The following is a 22,220-nucleotide window of genomic DNA, read 5'->3' on the forward strand; positions in this document are numbered from 1 at the left end:
GAGAGAGAGAGAGAGAGAGAGAGAGAGAGAGAGAGAGAGAGAGAGAGAGAGAGAGAATAAACACGTAACGGAAACTTACCTGCATTTAATCACATTAAAGCAGAATCATTATAATTATCCATAAAAATAAAAAGTATATCGAATGCTTAATGAGAGAGAGAGAGAGAGAGAGAGAGAGAGAGAGAGAACATAAAAATGTAACGGAAACTTACCTGCATTTAATCACATTAAAGCAGGATCCTTATAATTATCAATAAATATAAAAAACTTAATGACAAAATTGAGAGAGAGAGAGAGAGAGAGAGAGAGAGAGAGAGAGAGAGAGAGAGAGAGAGAGAGAGAGAGAGAGAGAGAGAGAGAGAACATAGAAATGTAACGGAAACTTACCTGCATTTAATCACATTAAAGAAGGATCCTTATGATTATCAACAAATATAAAAAAACTTAATGACAAAATTGAGAGAGAGAGAGAGAGAGAGAGAGAGAGAGAGAGAGAGAGAGAGAGAGAGAGAGAGAGAGAGATGCAAGAAGACACTGGACGTAGCAGACAGGCAGAAAGAGCAATGTTGAAAAAAAGACAAGTAACTGAGGGAGCAGCTGTGCTTGTAGGACGGAGGAGAGAGAGAGAGAGAGAGAGAGAGAGAGAGAGAGAGAGAGAGAGAGAGACGACCTTTACTTTGCTTTACCTGATTGTAGGTCTTCTTGACCACGTAGGGCAAAAGAGCTTCCTGGAAGTGGTTGATCATCTGCGTAACGATCAGCATGGTTGCCACTTGCTGCACAGGAAAAGGATAAACATAAGTGAATAATATACTAATAAATCTACAGAATCTACCAGAATAATATACTAACAAATCTACAGAATCTACCAGTCACTTTTTACCAGATGCGCATGCAGTTGTTATGGCCACAATGCCCTCTCAACTTCTCGAATTCTTCTCACTTTTTTAGATGCGATCGTCACCACAAAGCCTCAGATCCAAATGCAATGATTTTAGGCCGTAGTGATCCTTGTCGTGGTCAAGTCGGTAACGCGACCTTGTTCTGATACTCCGGATGAGGGTTCGAATCATTCTACGGTGTAAGAATTGCTTCATATTCTTGGATCTCAAGCTTCATAGTGACAAGCGTATCCAAAAATGTGGAGACTTCGAGAAATTAAGATGGTATTGTGGTTATATAAATTATATCTTAATAAATGCAGAGAATGAGGAGCTATATAAAATTAAACATTACCAAGGGAACGGGAGAATAATATATCAATAAGTAAGTAGAATGATGAGCAATATGAAAAAAAGCAAATATTTTTGTGTCTTGTTAATTGATGGCAGATTTTTAATAAGGCCAGCATCAGCCATAATATATATACATATATATATTATATATACATAATATTATATATATATATATATGATTTTATATATATATGTATAACTGAATCACGAAAATATGGAACGTGATGAATATATAAATAAAGAGAAAATCCGCGAAGGAAAGAGAAACAATGGAGTGTTGCAAGGCCTTTCGACTTACAGTCCTTTACTTAGCAGACTCTGCCAAGTAAAGGACTATAAGTCGAAAGGCCTTGCAGCAGCACTCCATTGTTTCTCTTCCTTCGTGATTTTGTCTTCATAAATTTTGTATTATATATATATATATATATATATATATATATATATATATATATATATATATATATATATATATATATATATATATATATATATATATATATATATATATATATATATATATATATATATATATAAAAGAACTAAAATACGACAAATTCATTCTTACCGAGCACAGCATGTCCATGTCCTGGATATAGAAAGCAATGTAGAAGAGAGACGAGAAATTATTAACAAACTCGAAAACTACCAGTTTGCTGACGCGGTGCCAATCATACTCATACTGCGTGCGGTGATTTTCTATGAGAAAAGAGAAACAAAGGAAAATCGTTCAATTTCGTGGCGTGCAGCCAAAGAAATTTTAATGACTTGCAGGGCGCCATCCGCAGAGGATTTTCTTCAAGTTTCACTCAAACTTGATCGTCCGTTCTTGAGATATTTTGTTACCATACAGACAGACATTGGGTAAATGTAGTCCTGCTCATCTGGTACAGATCGGGCACTATGCACCAGTGCCCAATCTGTATCAAATAAGCGGCATAAGGAGATTTTCCACAGAAAAAAAAAAACAAGAAGTGATAAGTAGTCAATAGTTTGGTAAAAATTGGCCAAAATATTGAGCAAAACTTCGGCAACGATTAATGTAAAGATGACCTCAAATGCTGAACTATAGTTGGAGAGTAGGTCATAAATACTCAATATGGATATTTATGACCACGTCAAACATTTAAGTTCGATTTGCCAAAGATTTATCCACATGCTATAGAAATATTTCGTCCGAAGAATTACATCAACAGTAAAATGATCAGGATATTGCGTAAGATCTGACTCTGCTAAATCACGCTGACTGGAATTTTTGTACATAACAAAAATACTGATAATGACAATAATGACATAATATACATAAAATAATTCCACACACAAGCTCATTTACAGAATGGAGAGAGAGAGAGAGAGAGAGAGAGAGAGAGAGAGAGAGAGAGAGAGAGAGAGAGAGAGAGAGAGAGAGATAAAATCGCTTGTGTTAAAGATGAAACCCTTTTCAATCTAAAATGAACAAACCAAAATCAACTGAGATATAATTGACGTAGAGGATAAATCATAAAGAAATAAGCTGTTCGATTTACCAGTTAACTTTTGATGTGCCAGACACTAGAGACAACTGCCTTTGCTTCCTCAGTACTATCATCATCAATACTGAAGTCTTGGAAGAACGAACTTGAAGGCTTGGAAGAACGAACAAGTTCTTTAAGGATGAGGATACACTCGGACCCTTGTCTTCTGTGTAAATCTTGCACATTGTCAAAAGTATACTTAAAATCCCTAAGCTTTACGAGGACTATACTGTCTTCATCGCACGAGGACAGATTATTCGTATCACGTTCCTGCTTGATCTTAGACTACCTGACTAATAAGGTCTGATGCAGTTATGCTGCCCATCAGCTGCTCAGTGGGGGGTTATTAATCCTCGGTGTGGGTCGCCATGGTTAAGTATTTGGCTTTCCATCATCTAAAGGTTTAGTTTGGGTTAATAATTTCCCTGAAGAATCTGGAGAGCTTAGTATCTCTAAGGGCACGGTAGGCGTTCATCTCATCTAGAACACAATGCGGTTTGTCTTATCAACATCATTATTACTACTTTTATATTGCTACCTGCTGGGTCAAACCTCCATACTTCCACGTCCTTCCTAATTGTTGTTGCCTTCCGGCCTTTGTTAGGTAAAAGGCAAAACGTTGCCAGTCCCATCAGCCTCTACGTGAATGATTTTTTTTATCCCCTTGTACTATAGACGCCAATGTAAGGGTTGCCAGTATTGTTAGACAAGGACAACCAATTTTGTCACAGAAGATTAAAAAAACTCTTATTATGAATTTCCTTTGGGTACAAAAAGGCTCTGAGTCTGATGAACTGACTTTGATTCAGAGATAATTTCGACATATCGCGGGTCCTCTTCGGTGTACAAAAAATGAATATCAGCTATCCTCAAGAGGAGACATGTCTCGAACCCGTCTGTGAAATATACTCGATTGAGCTATTGGCATTTTTTCAAGGCTGTTCTATTCATCTGGTTACGCAACGCCATCTTGAAAGTTTAAAAATACTTGTTGTTTTTCAAAGCACTGGAATTTCATCCATCAGGAAGATAATGCCTCCAACTGGCTGTCGTAACCCCAACACAGACACGGGCTAAGAAATTTCGCTAAAAGAAGCAAGAGTGCGCCACCTAAATGGTAGGTATCAAGTATAAAACTGAATTAACACCAATTTGGGAATAACACCAATTTGGGACATTACCTGTTCCCCAGCAGGTAAAACAGCCATGCATGCAAAAATCCAGCTGAATCTAACTGTAACTAAAACTCACTTTATCTACATAAATGTATAGACAAAATTCTGTACTCTGCAGCTCTCCTGATCAGATCCACATATTTACAAAAAAAAAGAGTCATGTATTTCTTCTCCCTCTCTCTACACGCAAGAATAGATATATCAACATATACGCAGTCAAATCTCCTCTGTTCCTACCCCAGTCAGTCATTCGCGTAGCCAGCTTCTTGTAGTAGTAATTCATGAGCCAGACGAGGGCCGCGTAGAATGCAGAGGGCACATGCATGAATATTCCAGCGATGGATCCGTATCGCTTCTTCCAGTCCAACAACTGCTCTTCAGCCCAAAATGCCATGACCATCATCCAGAGGGAACCCAACAAGCACAGGCCAACCAGAGGACACGTCACAAAGTACATCTGGAAATGGTAATGAGTCGAGAGATTATGACTGCTCAGTATTTCTTAAAGGAAAACATTCAAATTGTCTTATCTTTTTATAATGATTTATTGCTGGGATACAAATGTGTCAGAGATTGCTGTACTGTATCTGGAATGGAAATGAGCCCAGAGAATGCTGGTGGGGTGGTGAAATATTTCAAAAATTGCTATACTAATAGAAATATAAACATATCAGACAATGCTATACTCTTAAAATGAGAATATTTGAAAGTTTTTTGTACTTTTGGGAATGAAAAAGCCTGAGAGACACCTCTAATTCTGAAATAAGAATATGTCAGTGATTATTCTACTGCCTAAACTGGAATATATAAAAATTCACTCTAATTTTGTAATGGAAACACGGCAGCATCTGCTCAACTACCTGGAATGGAATTATACTGAAGTCTGCTTTTTATCTACGGCTGGGAATAGGATTCTGCTGCACTTATTTAACTGATGTTACATTCAATTACTGTACTTTAACAGATGGTAACTATGCTAATTAATGCTCTTCACTCAAGAAAAATGGCATATGAAAATAATTTAAGAAATTCATAAAAATATGGTATAGATTTTTAAAAAATCAGGAGTAACCATTCATAGTTGAGAATGCTACGACAATATAGGTCACTGTGGAAGGGTACTCTTATTTTATGAGACCTTGAGCTTACTGTACATGCATAGGTTATACACACTTCACAAAATACACACACACTTGTAATATGTATTAAGAATGTACATACGTATTGTACACGTGAGCTACAACAAATTTATCTCTCTTTTCATTCTTCTTGCAGTCTTCGGATTAGATATGCTGAATATATAACGACTTTACTTCTGCAAAAGGGTGGAGCAACGCCATTTCTAATTTTGTGTGGGAGCTTCATCTAACTGCAAGGTAACGTTTTTAACTTCCTCTTTGACTTGATTCAGTTTGGAGAAAAGATTCTTCACTCTTGCTTCTCACAATTTCACCTAATGAGGAAATGGAACGAAGCATAACGCCTACTTTTAATTGTACTTTTTTTTTTAACTGATAAGGATATTTTGTTTCCTAGAAGCTCTGTGCCATGGGGGTAATAGCAGTAGTAATAGTAGGGACTTTCCTTTGCAACGGCTCCTACCGCAGGCGCGGGCAGAGCCCCCATGCACTCAAGAACTTTTTACTTTACCCTTGCTTCTATATGTGATGGCCCTTATTTATGTACTCTAATGTGTGACTAATTATACATATTCAGTTAGGCCCTTTTCACCGTTATTAAAATTTCTCCATTTTGATGACTGAACCTACGGAGCTTCATGATAGGGGGAATCGTAGCCTTTTACGACTGCTCCGTAAGAATGCACTTGTTTTTCAAATACTACTACTACGACTATTATTATTATTATTATTATTATTATTATTATTATTATTATTATTATTATTATTATACTGCCAATGCCATGCATCGTCTCATTTTAAAACTTCCATTAATAGCATTAGACATCAGCGTACTCCAAATTCTCAAAACATAATCTTCAAATGCCCTGCTTAAAAAAAATATACCCCATAACATTCAAACTTGCTTGTTATGAAAACACCCTTCATTCTTGAACACGAAAAATTCGAACTTCATCTGCACAAACGATCTTACATGACCACGAAGCCTTCGTTCAAAACTCTTCGGTTTCCCTTAATTAAGTAACTACACCCCACCGGGCAAAAGTCCAAGCAGACTCTACGTTGACATATCTGATTTCGCGCCAAAATCCCTCCGGCTAATGTCTCAGTCTGTCACGCTCTCCCAGCGTTAACTGCTTCTTTTCGCTTTATGACTTCATTTCCGAGCGGTGGCAGAGGTCGTTCTTCGGGTTCAAGCTGTCTCGTAACGCTGATTCCTCCGCTGGACACATCCTGCACGCTTACGTAACGCCGGCGGATTAAATGTGAGGACCTCGGTAACAAGGCCCATCAACTTGATGAACAAAGGTCCTCGTGCCAAGACAATTTTCGAGAAGTGTCTCTATCGTTCTTAGGGCTTGGTTTATCTTGGACTGAAAGCTATCTCATCCACCCTAACCTTACCGCTCCTAGGAGGCAACAGCCTTTGTAACCATGACCTTAGGAGGGGGTTCTGCTCCCCAGACACTCGAGTATTCGCTGTTACTTAATCTTCAAACGGTTTTGAAGGCTTCAAGTTTTACCCACCCACTAGCGGATCCAGAAAAATTTCAGGGGGGCACCAATTTTCATATTATTCATACATATACATATACTGTACATATATATATATATATACAGTATATATATATATATATACATATATATATGTATATATTATTTCTTTAATCGATTTTTCCCATTTCTATTTCTCATCTGTGTTATTATTATCTAAATCTCCAATATTATTATTTTACCATTATTTTTCAAGGGAGGGGGGAGCACGTGCCCAGGTGCCCTCCCCTGATCCGCTAGTGTACCCACCCGTTGTTGTTATGTCTATAAGCACCAACAGTTCAAACAACTTGGTTAATTTTCTCCCCATTTCTCAGCCTACGAACTCTGGAACTCTCTCATCCTTCTGTTATCCACCGACTTGCATGTCCTTCATTAACAGGAAATGGCCATTTTCGCGTCCACCATTTTTCTCATTCTGTTCTTCGGGACAGGAACAAAACTAGGCCACCAGTTTCCTGCTGGATCTACCTTTGCAAAGGAAAGACAGTATTCTGGACTACTGACAAACAAGTAAACTTACATTTTCTCTTAAGAGACTGATCACAAAGGGACCATCTCAATCTTATGATAATTACCGACTCAATTTGCCTGCAATTTTTTTGTATTAAGTCAAAACAGCTTCCAAAATGTTCTACTTCCTGGTGGATGAGCTTTCCAACTAGAGCCTTGGACCACGAAAGGAAGTGAATGAAGACATTTTCCTTGGGATGTGGGGTTTGAACCCACGCCGGTCAGACCATTGATTAAATGCAATGAGATAACAGATTACTATATCTATATGATATAAATAGAAGTGCTATATATAAGCAGGTTTAGATAACAGATAAGAAAGCATGGATTATGTAAATCATCGTACCTACAGAATGCTTGAATAGTCTTTGATGATATAAATAAGTATACCTATATAATACAAATCAGAAGGCCAAACTGATATAAATCAGTATCTTTTTAATGAACTGTTATCTGCGAGTCCGAGAATAATCAGTAATTAAGTATTTACGACAGTCTTCTTTATCTGATTATAACGGATAGATACTAGACTTCATTGAGAAGTTGCATTATGCCTATGTGAGAGGAATCAAAGTATTTTAGGTAATATTTGTACACACACCTGACCTAGTCTCTGAATATTTGTCAAAGCAATACAGCAACAGTAAAACAAATTCATATAAATGGTCATAGTGAATAAAGATTCTTGGTCTCAGTTCCACTGAAAAATTTGGTTGGCAACACTGCAGAGAGAAAAGGCATTGGGTAAACATAAATGCCAGCACTGAATAACAATTCTTGTTCACCAGTTCATTTGGAAATTAGGTTAACATAAATGACAACGGCGAATAACAATTCTTAGTCGCTAGCTCATTGATTATTAGTGCTTGAATCTGCATTTCCAATCAACTTCATTAAACGTAGAAATTTCTGTAATTGACCAGCTTCTAAAACAGAAATATTTCATTAACCATTTTCATAAAAAAAATCTTTGGTTTATTGATTTCTCTTGGAAAAACGTCCTTGAAACACATATTCCTACATCAACCTTTCTGAACAGTACCATAACATTCAGTTACTGACTTTATAGTAAGTGATTAGTGTTCTCTCAAAGACCAACTTTTGTAAATGAATTAAAATAAGTAAAAAATGCGACGAAGTTTCTTCAGCGCAATCGAGCTTTTCTGTACAGCTTATAATCAAGGCCACCGAAAACAGGTGTATCTTTCGGTGGTCCGGTATAACGCTGTATGAGCCGCGGCCCATGAAACTTTAACCACGGCACGGTGGTGGCCTGTCCTATATCGTTGCCAGACACACGATTATGGCTAACTTTAACCTTAAGTAAAATAAAAACTACTGAGGGAAGAGGGCTGCAATTTGGTATGTTTGATGACTGGAGGGTGGATGATCAACATACCAATTTGCAGCCCTCTGGCCTCAGAAGGAGGACAGATAAAGTGCGGACAGAAAAAGTGCGGACGGACAGACAAAGCCGGCACAATAGCTTTCTTTTACAGAAAAATAAAAGCGTTAAATCTTTAAAAAAAAAGTATTAATGGACTCAAAGCTTTCGAAATCCCTTTCTGCTTCTGTTTTTCTCTTATAATGTTTCTTTCTATGCTCGTTTTCTTCGGGCCTGGGCTATGCAAAGGCATGTAGCTGCCTATCCCATCATAGCCTAAACCAAAACTCCTTCATGTAACCAACTGCATGCTGGGAGTCTGCCTGTCTTCGTCAGAAGTGACTTAACCCCAAAAAACTCAGAGGGCCAGCTGACAGGTTTAGATTATGCCAACTAAATTTATGCCAGCAAAGGGCTTTGCCCAAAGGCAGCCTGCAAGTGTGGCATAGTGTTAAAAGGAATAAAAGGTTTGTGCGGACCTCTGGACTCGGCAAAACCAACCAAGACGAAACACAAACTCAGAGTATACAGCTTTCCTCATGGGACAGAATCTATTAGCAAGGCCTATTCTGAGCAGATAGGCCTTAGGCCACTGACGAACTATAGAACGTCTCCAGGGAACCAGAAGTTCTAATTTTTTTTTCTTGCTTCGCTCTAGTGTCAAGGTATTTCCTAGGAACAATAAATAAATTTCAATAAATCATTCTAATGATACAACACTGGGTGAATTACAAATGCGCCTTCATTTTGAAAACACAAGTACTTCAGTTTGAAAATATAACTCAAGTCACTGTCAATGGCGAAAAAAAAACCCAGTTGAGAACGTTGTCTTACACCTTCAGACTGGTTTTGTTGGCGGAGGTGATTATTATATAATTTATTACTGAATTCACAATCCAAGTCCAAAGATTTTCGGCATCAAAAAGTTGTAGATAAAAAACCGGACACCTGTCAAGTTCTCAAAATCAGATAAGATCTTCCTCCCCTCAGAACAAAAATATAAAAAAAAATTTTTAACACTGATAAGCTTGGGAGTCTCTCACGGGAAAAGACAGACAAACAGAAAACAAAGTAACGTGCAGAAAAGGGTGAGCACAAAACCTCCTCTCCCTCCAGTATCTGCACCTCTTTTTTGACCCGTCCAGTGTTCGTAAACAACGCCCTTACAACCCATGATTGCGCTTATACCGTAGCATGATGTACGCTGTTAGATGCCGGTGGTAAAACATTCACATTGTATGTATGGACTGGTAGTTAATTGAACTCCCCTCTAATTTTGCCCTTAACACTGTTGATAACAATGATGTGAAGTCAGTTTTCAAAGTAAGTCGACACTCTGGTCATAATTTTCTGGTTCAAATACCTTTCTGTGTGTGTGTGTATGAGAGAGAGAGAGAGAGAGAGAGAGAGAGAGAGAGAGAGAGAGAGAGAGAGAGAGAGAGAATGTCGCCGGACTTTTGAACCTGACACCACCAAAAGAGGGCCGATAGCAGGACCTCCAAAAATAAGCAATACCGGATGGACGGACGTAGCGATTTACGAAGCTGCAATATCTATTGGTCCTACAATACCACTTTCGTGTAAGCCTTACCTTGCAACGAGTTTTCCACATCGGATACACGGGTTCGAACCTTCCAGTGACAGGATTCTGTTCCATCGAGCCAATGAAATTGGCGCGGGCTTCCACCTGACACGGCCGCTCCAGAGTTCCCCAGCTGTAGGCCAACTCCGCACATCTCCGCTTCCAGAACTGTGGGGGAAAGAAATTAGGAAGATTTAACTTTTGGGTATATAAGCCAGTCCAAATAGGTGACCATATATATTTTGACTGCTGCTACATTCCTGAATTCCTCAGTTTTATATGCTTTAAATTCATGGAAAAATGCTAGATTATGTCCAAAAAAAACAAGAACAATTATACACACACATTATACACAAATATACAATATATATATGTATAAATATAAAATATATCAAATATATATATATATATATATATATATATATATATATATATATATATATATATATATATAAAACCTGCTTCCCTAGCTGGAAATGACTGCTGGAAAAGATCAGAGAAGTCACTGCCAAGTTTAATCCTAAGCTACAGAACCAAGGATGAATGCACCGTGACCTCTTAACCCAGCAAAAGATGCCCATCTGCAGTGCAATACCCGTTCTACACACATTTTGCCTCTCACCTCATCCTGTGCCCAATATTATAATTCTTAGATGTGAAGGCCCATTTATTCGAATGCCTTTATATTCTGTGATTTCGATCAACCTCACTATGTAAGTAATTTTATCTTTTAATAAATGCTGCACGGTCAGCTTACAAAGTAACACATTTTTCTACGCAAGCGAAGGGGAAGAGAGAGAATTCGAAGTCATTCAAGGAAAATTAAAAACTGAAATCAAAGCAATGCCTGAGAATAGACAAATTGAGTGACTGGTTTGACGTACTATCCCACTGTACCTGCTTTATACAACCATGAAATTAAATGTTAAAAAAAAATTAGGAAACGAACAGAAATTTTTGTTTTATCACTGAAGTATGAAATCCACAATGCATTTGTTGACCCAAAATATTAGAAATCTTCCTAACAAAAGGTTCATTTTCCACAAAGGTAACATTCCTACCTCTTCCAAAAGCTAATTACTTGTTGCTAATCACCAGGCCACCCTATAGTCAGATTCTCTTTTAAAATTCCAAAAATGTCTGCAAGAGTATTCATCCTAGCACAAAGACAAATTGAACCAAATCATTAGGTCCTTCTTTGAGGCAAATAATAATAATAATAATAATAATAATAATAATAATAATAATAATAATAATAATAATAATAATAATAATAATAATAATAATAATAATTGATAAGTATCAAGACCTGAAAATCGAAATAAGAAGGATATGGGGTATGCCAGTGGAAATTGTACCCATAATCATAGGAACACCAAGCACGATCCCAAGATCCCTGATAAGGAACCTGGAAAAACTAGTTGCCGAAGTAGCTCCAGGACTTATGCAGAAGAGTGTGCTACTAGAAACAGCGCACATAGTGAGAAAAGTGATGGACTCCTAAGGAGGCAGGACGCAACACGGAACCCCACGCTATAAAAACCACCCAGTCGAATAGTATGACTTTGGTAAAAAAATTATTATTATTATTATTATTATTATTATTATTATTATTATTATTATTATTAATGGATGTATGGAGGGAAGATGTGCTGACATGTAATCCATCATTAATATGACTAAGTTTATTGCCATCTATGAGGGCTCTTTAATACTAGCAATAACTATTCCATGGAGTGCTAAACTAACCAACTAGGTAAGTTTGGTTAACGTGGAATACAAAACACTGACAGTCTGAAAGAAATGAGGAAACACACAGAGCTGCTGGAGAAAGATAGATCAGAAGCTTTTGAGGTGACATGGTCAAGTGGAAAGAATGGAAGGGAGTTTGGTGTAAGGTGGCATGGTCAAGTGGAAAGAATGGAGGGGAGTTTGGTGTAAGGTGACATGGTCAAGTGGAAAGAATGGAGAGGAGTTTGGTGTAAGGTGTATAATTAGGAGAAATGAGAAGGGGGAAAAAGAGAGAAATATCTCTAAGAGTTACTAGAAAGAAAGGGCAATAACGTTCAGCAAGCGAGAGTGTGACAGTTTCTGTATGTTTGTTCATTCACACTTTAGCAGCTAAAGTATGAATGCGGGGTTGAATGTTAGGTTGCTTTTTCTCTGTAACCACCACCTGTTAGAGGAAAGAGTTTATAATATAGTTATATATATATATATATATATATATATATATATATATATATATATATATATATATATATATATATATACATACACGAAGGCGGGAGCAGACACTCAGACAGTAGACATAAAGGAGCTATGGAAAAGCATTCTGTTTTCTATCCATTTATTAAATGCCGACGTTTCGTATCGCTTGATACATCTTCCAGGCTGAAATAGAGATTAAAAAGGTATATATATATAAATTATATATATATAATTTATATATATATATATATATATATATATATATATATATATATATATATATATATATATATATATATATACACACATACGAAAGAGGAACAAAAGAGTGCAATATTCTTCGCATTTTCCTTAAGGCATTCTCAAGTAAATTGCATGCGATAAAAAAAAAATATTCCGAAGGAGACTCGGTTTAAAAAACTAACTAAAATTCAACAGGTACAAGACACCACTGGAGATAAGGCCCTTTGATTCATGCAAAGATCATGAACTCCGTTGCCCGTGGAAGAGATACAAGCTATTCCCAGGGTAAAGTGAATTAGAGATTAAACTATAATTATGACTTTATATTTGTGGATATAAAAAAAGTCACGCGTGTATATGTAGATGCATATACAGAAATATATAAAATATATATATATATATATATATATATATATATATATATATATATATATATACAATGTTATTTTCCTCATATCTTCAAGCTGGCGGAAAGATTTCTACCTTCATCACCTAGCTGGAAAAACTTATAACCAATCTTTTCTTCATTCAGCTACGTGATGAAAATAGAAAATCTCTCCGTCGGCTTCAAAGGATTAAGAAGGAAATTATTAGCTGGTAAAAAAAAAAAAATATATATATATATATATATATATATATATATATATATATATATATATATATATATATATATATATATATATATATATATATATATATATATATATATATATATATATATATATAGAGAGAGAGAGAGAGAGAGAGAGAGAGAGAGAGAGAGAGTTTCACGGCACAACAGCTATCATATTACCGATATCAACGAAGCATCAGTTTCTAAGTCCCCATAAAGTACCAAAAGAACAAAAATCAATGAGGAGAAAATGATACCCACCTTTCACTTTCAGTAAAGTAACATTTTTGTCTGCTAATAATCTGTTGATAAGTGATCTGATCTGCATGACTCTCTCTCTCTCTCTCTCTCTCTCTCTCTCTCTCTCTCTCTCTCTCTCTCTCTCCCCGCCGCTTTAGAATTCACTTTTCACCGCACCTTGTTGGAGGAAAAAGACGCGAAAAATATACTGGTGTTACGAGTTCCGCACCGCCAGAATTACCAAATGCGAGGTTGCCTGATGAGCGATGGTTATTAGGCTCGTTCGTGAATCTGTTCAAAAGCCGAACTCCTTTTTCCCCCCCGTCGATTGTCGAGTCCTTTTTGTGATGGATTGTTTAATTTTACGTTTGGTTATTGTAATATAGATACCACGACTGTATTCGACTCTCGTTTATCAACATCTGGGCATTCTATTCAGCGCGAGGCTTGCTTAAGAAGGTAATGGAGTCTGGGCTTGGTGCATACGAATTTGCGTACATTTTGAATAGTAGTAGCGGTAATAATAATAATAATAATAATAATAATAATAATAATAATAATAATATATGTCGTTCCCCTTAAAAATATTGATCAGAGTAAAGAACAAGACAGTGGTTACTGTCACAATTGCAATTTAACTTTTGAATCATGAAATAAATTCCAGCGCATACAACTTCAACAATATTAGCTGTTCCGTATGATTACACAAAAGGTTCATCAGCAGCCTGCCTACACATAGTGCGTCATTCCCTTTATCTTTTTTCACACATTCGTTCTTCCCAGATATTAAAACCCTTCCTTTCAAATACCGCTTACAATCCATCTAACTACCATATTCTAGGTTTTCCTATAGTTCTCCTTCCTTCCTTTTCACCTCTCCTGCTGATCTCTACAAATCTTGTCGTATTAATTCTACTTAAACATTTTATACCACGCAAATAGTCCATCCCAACATCTTCAACCTTTTTACAACATCACCTACTATAGGTCGCCACTGACACCCCGATTCTCTTTCACAACTTTTGCACACATTCTGCTGCCTATCTCGTTCCACTTATTCTGTGACTTACTTAATCAGCTACTGTATATAAATAAGTAAAAAAATGTGCCGAAGTTTCCTCGGCGCAATCGAGTTTTCTGTACAGTGTATAATGCTGTATATAACTCACAGCCGCGGCCCATGAAACTCTCAGCTGCAGCCAATTACATTTTCAGCCACGGCCGGTAATGGCATGTGTTATTGGAACCTATAGCGGTGCTAGACGCACGATTATGGCTAACTTTAACCTTATATAAAATAAAAACTATTGAGGCTACAAGGCTGCAATTTGGTATGTTTGATGATTGGAAGGTGGATGATCAGCATACCAATTTACAGCCCTCTAGCTCAGTAGTTTTTAATATCTGAATTGCGGACTGGCGGACAAAAAGCCATCTCGATAGTTTTCTTTTATAGAAAACTAAAAGGTATAGGCCGTTGAAATGAATATTTTGAGAAATGTTTGTTAAGTAAGTTGTGAAAGTGAGCAATATAAATAAGAAGCTGATTTAGTAAAATGTTAGCATATATGAAAGTTTGGTTGCATGATGGATGACAGGGAGGAGAAAAGGAAGAATAATTCTGACGATATACGGGTTTGGTGAAAATGAAAGAAGGCTGATAAAAGGATGCAAAATTCTGATGATAGCTTAGTGAAAATGGGGAATAATTCTAACAATAGAGACGACAAGTGTGAAAAATTCCGATGACAAGTTGTTGAGAAGAAAATAATTCTAACAATGGATTGTATGAAATAACTCCAACGATAGGCTGGTGAAAAGGGTGCATGATTCTAATGACACGTTAACGAGAAGAGAGCATAATTTTGGTGATTATTTGGTGAAAAGGGTGCATGACTCTAATGACAGACTGGTGAATAGAGCATAAATCTGATGATAGTTTGGAGAAAGGGAGCATAATTATGACAACTGACTGTTTGCTGAAAAGGATGAGTAAGTCTAACACCTGTTGGTGAAAAGGGAGCATAATTCTGATGACAGGTTGGTGTAAAAGCAGGAAGATTCTAAAGATATGTTGGTGATGATGAGGCATAATTCTGATGATAGGCAGGTGAAAAGGAGCATGCTTCTCCTGACAGGTTGGTGTAAATGGACCATATTTCTGACAACAGTTTGGCGAAATGGGATTATAAGTCTCACAATTGGCAAGTGAAAAAGTTTCGTTAGTTTAACAATAGGCTGGTGGAAAGGGTGCATAATTCTGATAATAGGCTAGATAAAAAGGAGTATAACTGTTTTGATAAGCTGCTGAAAAGGAGGCATAATTCTGTCAATAGGGTGGTGAAAATTGCATAATTCGATGATAGTTGGTCAAAATGAAGCATAATTCTGACAAGAGGTTTGTGTAAAGGATGCAATATTCTGATGATATGCTGTGAAAGGAGGAGGCACAATTCTGACAACAGGCCAGTGAAAAAGGAGCATGAATCTGACAGGCTGGTGGAAAGATTGCACAAACCTAACGATAGGAAGGTGGAAAGGTTGGACAATCCCTAGACAGTTTGTGAGTAAGTAAAAAAAATTTCTGACATACGCTGGCGGAAAAGTTTCACAATTCTAACGACGGGCTGGTGTAAAAGGAGCAAAATCTGACGTAAGGTTGGTAAAAAGGTGAAAAATTCTGGAATTCAGGAGGAATGAGCTAAAGACAGAGAAACCATTGGTTAAATGTTCTGGAAAGCACGCTGGAGCGAAAGGGTCTTGATTAAAGGACGGGGGAGAGTGTGCACAAGAGAGAGAGGAATGACAGTCTGAGAAATGGTAAGGTGGCCCAGGAGGACTGTCAATGAGCCTTTTATATAGTAAGCACATGAAAGTTGGTGACGCTGTTGAGGTTTATTAACTGGGGGTTCACTCTACGTCAGTTGTTATCAGTGATGGAATAAATATGGCTCTTTGGGAATCGTCAGTCCTCATTGACGACTCGGAGACATATTTCGTTCCCAGGCCAAACGGCATGTATACAAGTACCTGTATCTCCTAGGTTCCAGAAAAATGGTGTGGGACTAGCAACCTCACCGCTAAAGATTTGCTGAGTAACCATATATTGCGTTCCTGTCTATAATGTGTGTAACTCTATATATACACACACACACATATATATATATATATATATATATATATATATATATATATATATATATGTGTATGTGTGTACACAAGAACACACATATTCTATATATATATATATATATATATATATATATATATATATATATATATATATATATATAAATAACTATACAGTATTTACTGTATAAATCTTAACACTTGTTTTTACATAGAGACAGTCTTTCTTAAAAACAAAGTAGTAAAAGGCAGGTGGAACTGTTACAAACATTATATCTGTGAAGGTCAACTGCCGGAATCGGCTAGCAACAGGACACGCATCTTGTGTAGGCTTTAGTAATGAGAGAGAGAGAGAGAGAGAGAGAGAGAGAGAGAGAGAGAGAGAGAGAGAGAGAGATTATCCAGTTATTTATCTCTTAAGATGTCATTAATATAAGAGAGTGGAAAGATTAAAAATTAATTGATTGCAGTGAGAGAGAGAGAGAGAGAGAGAGAGAGAGAGAGAGAGAGAGAGAGAGAGAGAGAGAGAGAGAGAGAGAGGTAATAAAATGGATATGATGTGCAAAAAATAAAATCAAAAGAAAGAATTTGGTCTGAGTCGCAGATTCTGAAGTATTTGGTTATTTGATTTAAACAAAGTTTCCGGTTCTAACCTTTTTACCTGTAAAATATTCAAATTTCATATTATTAGACATTTATACACTATATATATATATATATATATATATATATATATATATATATATATATATATATATATATATATAAAATATATATATATATATATATATATATATATATATATATATATATGTGTAATTCTTTCAAAGTGATATATTCACATCTTTAAAATAAACAAATCGAATTTGGTCTCTCTCTCTCTCTCTCTCTCTCTCTCTCTCTCTCTCTCTCTCTCTCTCTCTCTCTCTCGTAGGCTTCTGTGGTGCAATCAGGAACATGTTCACCTCTACTGAGAGAGAAAACGAGTTCCAAACCCGCTCCAAGACGGAGCGATCTGGGTGCATTTCGTTAAACACACTACGCATTCGTGAATTTGGGCAGCGAATAATGTACCTGGTCGCCAGTTCCCTGTAGTGGGTAGCAGCCGCGGATGAAGAAAATACAAGGTACCCCTTCCCTCTTTATTTCTGGCCTTGTAGAGCAAGCAGTAGTAAGCTTGGCTCCAAACAGATTAGAAAGACGTGCGATCCCAGGGCGGGGAAGGAACGCTATAGCATCATTTCCTTAAAATCCAGTAAGCATCTGCTGACCTAAGCAGTGAATTATGTACCTGGATGGTAGTCAACTGTCGTGTCGGGATAGATGGGGAGAGATGAAGAAAGGAATAAAAAATGGACGCGAAAATAAGTTATAATCTCGCCTCCAACGTGGTCATCATAAAATATACGGGAACCTCTTTGATGTAATCCTCCCAGATTTTCTCACCCTCTACTTTGCAACGCCTTATAAGAAAGAAGTAACCGAGTGTTCCCTAATCTATTCTTTTCTTCTATTTATCTCATTTAGCTTCACTCCCTCTTTCATACATAATCATTCTACGCGTAACATCAACTTTATACATTACATTTTTGTGCTGTCTTGTATTCTCATTAGAAAATTCATTTTATTCTAAAAGTCCTTTCTACTTTACAACCATTATGAAATCGCCCCCTGCTTTATAATTATAAAGCAATTCGCCCACTTTACAGTTACATCAAAACCCTTTCTACCTTCTAAGTGATATAAGAGCATCTCTTTATTTATCATTATTTCAAGGTCAGTGCGTTTGTATAATCATACCAAGATTTTCCCCAATGTATAAATTATTACTCCCGTAGGGGGTTAGTACCGTTAGTGCACCTCACGCGCGGTGCACTGTAGGCATTACTTAACGTTCGGTCCCTAGCTGCAACCCCTTTCATTCCCTTTACTTTACCTCCTTTCATATTCTTTTTCTTCCATCTTGCTTTCCACCCTCTTCTAACAATTGTTTCATAGTGCAACTGCCAGGTTTTCCTCCTGTTACACCTGTAACCTTTCTCTCAATTTTCATTTCGGCGCTGAATGACCTCATAGGTCCCAACGCTTGGCCTTCGACCCAAATTGTATATTCTATTCTGTTCTATTCTATAAATTTTTAACAAAATACCTTCAATTTCAGTTTCAGTATAAGATTCCCTCATACTTTATATTATGTAACTGTCTCCTGCTTTATAATCGTTTTGAAACTGCCTCCTAATTTATAATAACTGTATTTTGAAACTGAAACTAGTTCTCCGTTGGGCATGGGTTCTGTTCTCGTCTAGCACTTTGCTGGCTCTTATTTCAACAGGCCAGTGAAGAATAAGAGGAATTTATTTCTGATAAAAATTCATTTCTCGCTATAATTTTTCGGAAATGTTGTCATTCCCGTTGCTATAACCACTGGTTTTAAACGTAAAGTAAATCAATCCTGTTTGTTAATCAGCTCAGTGGTTTGTAAACTTGACTTATGACTGCTTTGAAACTCCCTCCTAATTCAAAATGACTATTTGAAAACTTCATAATTTACAATTTTACAAATCTTTCATTCTTTATAATTACTGTATTTTAAAGGTCCATCCTGCTTTATAATTATTATGTAATTGACTCCTGCTTCATAATCGTTCTGAATTCGCTTTCTAATTTACAATTACTGCATCTTAAAAGTGCATCCTATCTTATAATTACTGCATAATTGTCTCCCGTTTCAGAACTTTTTCTAACCTGCCTCCTACTGTAGAACTTTTTCCAACTTGCCTCCTACCGTAGAACATTTTCTAACTTGCCTCCTACTGTAGAACTTTTTCAAACTTGCCTCCCACTTCAGAACTTTTCTAACTTGCCCCCTACTTTATAACATTGATTACATCGTTCAGTACTTTATGACAGATATAAAACCGCCCCCTATTTTACAAATATTATGAAACTGCCCATACCTATCAATTACTTTTAAGATTATCCCCTACTTTATACTGCTACCAGATAGCCACTATTTCATAATAGCCAATAAAATCGTCTTCCGTTCTGTTAATTTTACAGAATCGCCGCTTCTTTATGATTACAATAATATAGTCGCCTCTTTCTTTATGATAATTGCAAAGTCTCCCCAAACACTATGCATACCAATAAACCAGTCCCCACTATTAACAAATACTGTATATATAAGATCACTACCATCTCAGAAATGTATTAGATCTCCATAGAATATATATTTATTGTATTACTATACCGTACTTTATAATTCCATATTATTTAATAATTATTCTAAACCCATGTTACTTCGAGACTCTTGTATTATAGTCAATATAGTAATCTATCGCGCTGTAAAATTGTTGTGAGAAACCTTCCAACGTTATAAGAACGTTTAGCAACCCTCTTATCTTATCATTATCCTAATATCACCTCTCTCTCTCTCTCTCTCTCTCTCTCTCTCTCTCTCTCTCTCTCTCTCTCTCTCTTTTCACGTACAAATATTCTTTTATGCTAATACCACCTCTGTCTGTCTGTCTCTTTTCACGTAAAATTATTCTTTTATCCTATTATCACTTCTCTCTCTCTCTCTTTCTCTCTCTCTCTCTCTTTTCACGTACAATTATTCTTTTATCCTAATATCATCTCTCTCTCTCTCTCTCTCTCTCTCTCTCTCTCTCTCTCTCTCTCTTCTCTTCAAGCACAATTATTCTTTTACTGCGGTCCCTTTTGCAACAACACCTAAAACGACAACTTCTCCATTCACGAGCCACCTGCCGCCAGACGAAAGTACTCGAGGGGTGAAGAAAAACAACCATAAAATTTATAAGGCAGCCATAAACTTCATATGGGCTACCATAGACTGGTTTACCTGGAGATATAATGACTCCTGAACTAGGAGGCAGACGTTGAATCAATTCCTTATCGCCCTTTTAGCTACCATATAGGCGAATTCAGTAACAGAAAGGGACTGCGTGTGTCTGGAGGTGATTGATGGAGGTGCAAGCGATAAGAGATCGCAAGTGGCCATGGGAAATTCCAGGTGATTTACGGGAACTGCAGGTGACAGAAGTAGAGCACAGGTGACTGAAGAAGATCTTAGGTAATCGAAGGGGACTGCAGGTGAGTGCAGGAGATTGCAGCTGAATTGCAAGTGACTAACGGAGACAACTGGCGACTGAAGGTGACCGGAAAAGCCTGGAACTTACTAAAAGTGGCTGATGGTAACGACAAGGTACAAAGGAGATAGCAGGTGACGGCGGGTGATTGCAGATAACTGAGGAGCTCAAGTGATGAGCAATTCTTAACAGTGACGGATGGAGACTGTGATTATAAGTGAATGGAGGTGACTGACGCACGCTGAAAGTTTCAAAGAGATGTCAGTTGACTGAAGGAGACTCCAGACTAACGAATGTGAGCGGAGACTAGGTGACTGGAGATCGTGGAAGACGAAAGGAATTGGTGGAGGAGATTACAGGTTACTGACTATGGCAGAAGTGAATAGAGGTGACTGAAGCACATTGCATGCGACTGGAGGGGACTGAAGGTGACTGACTGGGCTGTAGGTGACAAAGGGTGACTGCAGGTTAGTACAACTACAAGAGACTGAACGTTACTGGAGGACTTCAGGTGATTTGAGTGATTTTACACTGAGCACAGGTAATGGAATGATATTGCAGGTGACTGAGGGTGACTACAAGGAGATTGCAGGACTAAGAGAGGCTGCAGGCAACTGCAAGAGATTACGTATGACTGCAAGGGATCACAGGTGACTGGAGAAAGCTGGGAATGACTGTAGACGACTGACATACTGTAAGTGATTCAAGGTGATGGCAGGTGACTGAAGGAGATTGCCTGCATCTTCATGAGATTAAATTTGATAGAAGGTGATGGCAGGTGACTGATAGAGAATGCAACTGACGAATGAAGGAGATTACATTTAACTGAGGGAATTAGAGGTGAATGAAAGATAATGTAAGTGGCTGACGGTGTGACAACACCCATGTCTTGCGTTATCTCAGTTTTTCCTTTTGCATGCTCTTATCACCTTATTTATTCATTTCACGCCTATTCCTCATTTGTAAATCACTTTTACAGTTCCCAAAAATTAATTCCCGTAAACCGAAGTGTTCTTAACTGTCTATTGTGCAAGATACAAAAGCGGTTCAGTTCAAAGCCTCAACATACCACGCTCTTTTGGAAGAGACAAACAACCTTAGGACTGTTATTAATGTCTGAAGGGAGACCATCACCTCTGATGTTATGTTCAACAAATGTGGAAACAATACTGAGAACAACGGTACCATGAGGAACCGCAAAAAGTCAGTGTGGCCATTCCAAAGTGGGAACACAGGTTTTCCCAGTCCTGACATCAAGGTCCACCCAAAAGTGATCTCGCTAATCTCATAGCTTGGGTCCGTGAATGAAAAAATACAATTTATTCAAGCCATTGTCAAATTCCTGCATTCAAATTGCAGAGTTTTGCAACATCATCATCAAGAAAAGAATACTGTTTGAAGCGCAAGCAATCGTTACTTGTCTAACCTGTAGCAGTCATCCCACTGATTTTTCTTTACATTCCCTTCGTTTTGTTAGTAAAAAACTGTACTTTTTTTTTTGCAGAATGACTGAAGTATAAAAGATTCACTATTACAAAATGATGGGAACTGCAAGAATTTACAGGCAGAGTGTGAAGGGGTA

General features: G+C 37.2%; 1 protein-coding gene across 8 annotated transcripts in view; it reads right to left on the bottom strand.

Annotated features, from left to right (window-relative positions):
- Axs (Abnormal X segregation) overlaps positions 1-22,220 on the bottom strand; it is a 259,532-nt gene that overhangs the window by 56,045 nt on the left and 181,267 nt on the right. For all 8 annotated transcript variants that reach the window (XM_067089603.1, XM_067089601.1, XM_067089598.1 and 5 more), the window contains 4 exons: positions 10,103-10,261; positions 4,159-4,378; positions 1,801-1,931; positions 687-776 (listed from right to left, as the gene is read on the bottom strand). In XM_067089603.1, the coding sequence (XP_066945704.1) occupies positions 687-776; positions 1,801-1,931; positions 4,159-4,378; positions 10,103-10,261 (600 nt within the window). The remainder of the gene's footprint in view (positions 1-686; positions 777-1,800; positions 1,932-4,158; positions 4,379-10,102; positions 10,262-22,220) is intronic.

This window comes from Macrobrachium rosenbergii, chromosome 46, assembly GCF_040412425.1.
Source record: "Macrobrachium rosenbergii isolate ZJJX-2024 chromosome 46, ASM4041242v1, whole genome shotgun sequence".
Taxonomy (NCBI): domain Eukaryota; kingdom Metazoa; phylum Arthropoda; class Malacostraca; order Decapoda; family Palaemonidae; genus Macrobrachium; species Macrobrachium rosenbergii.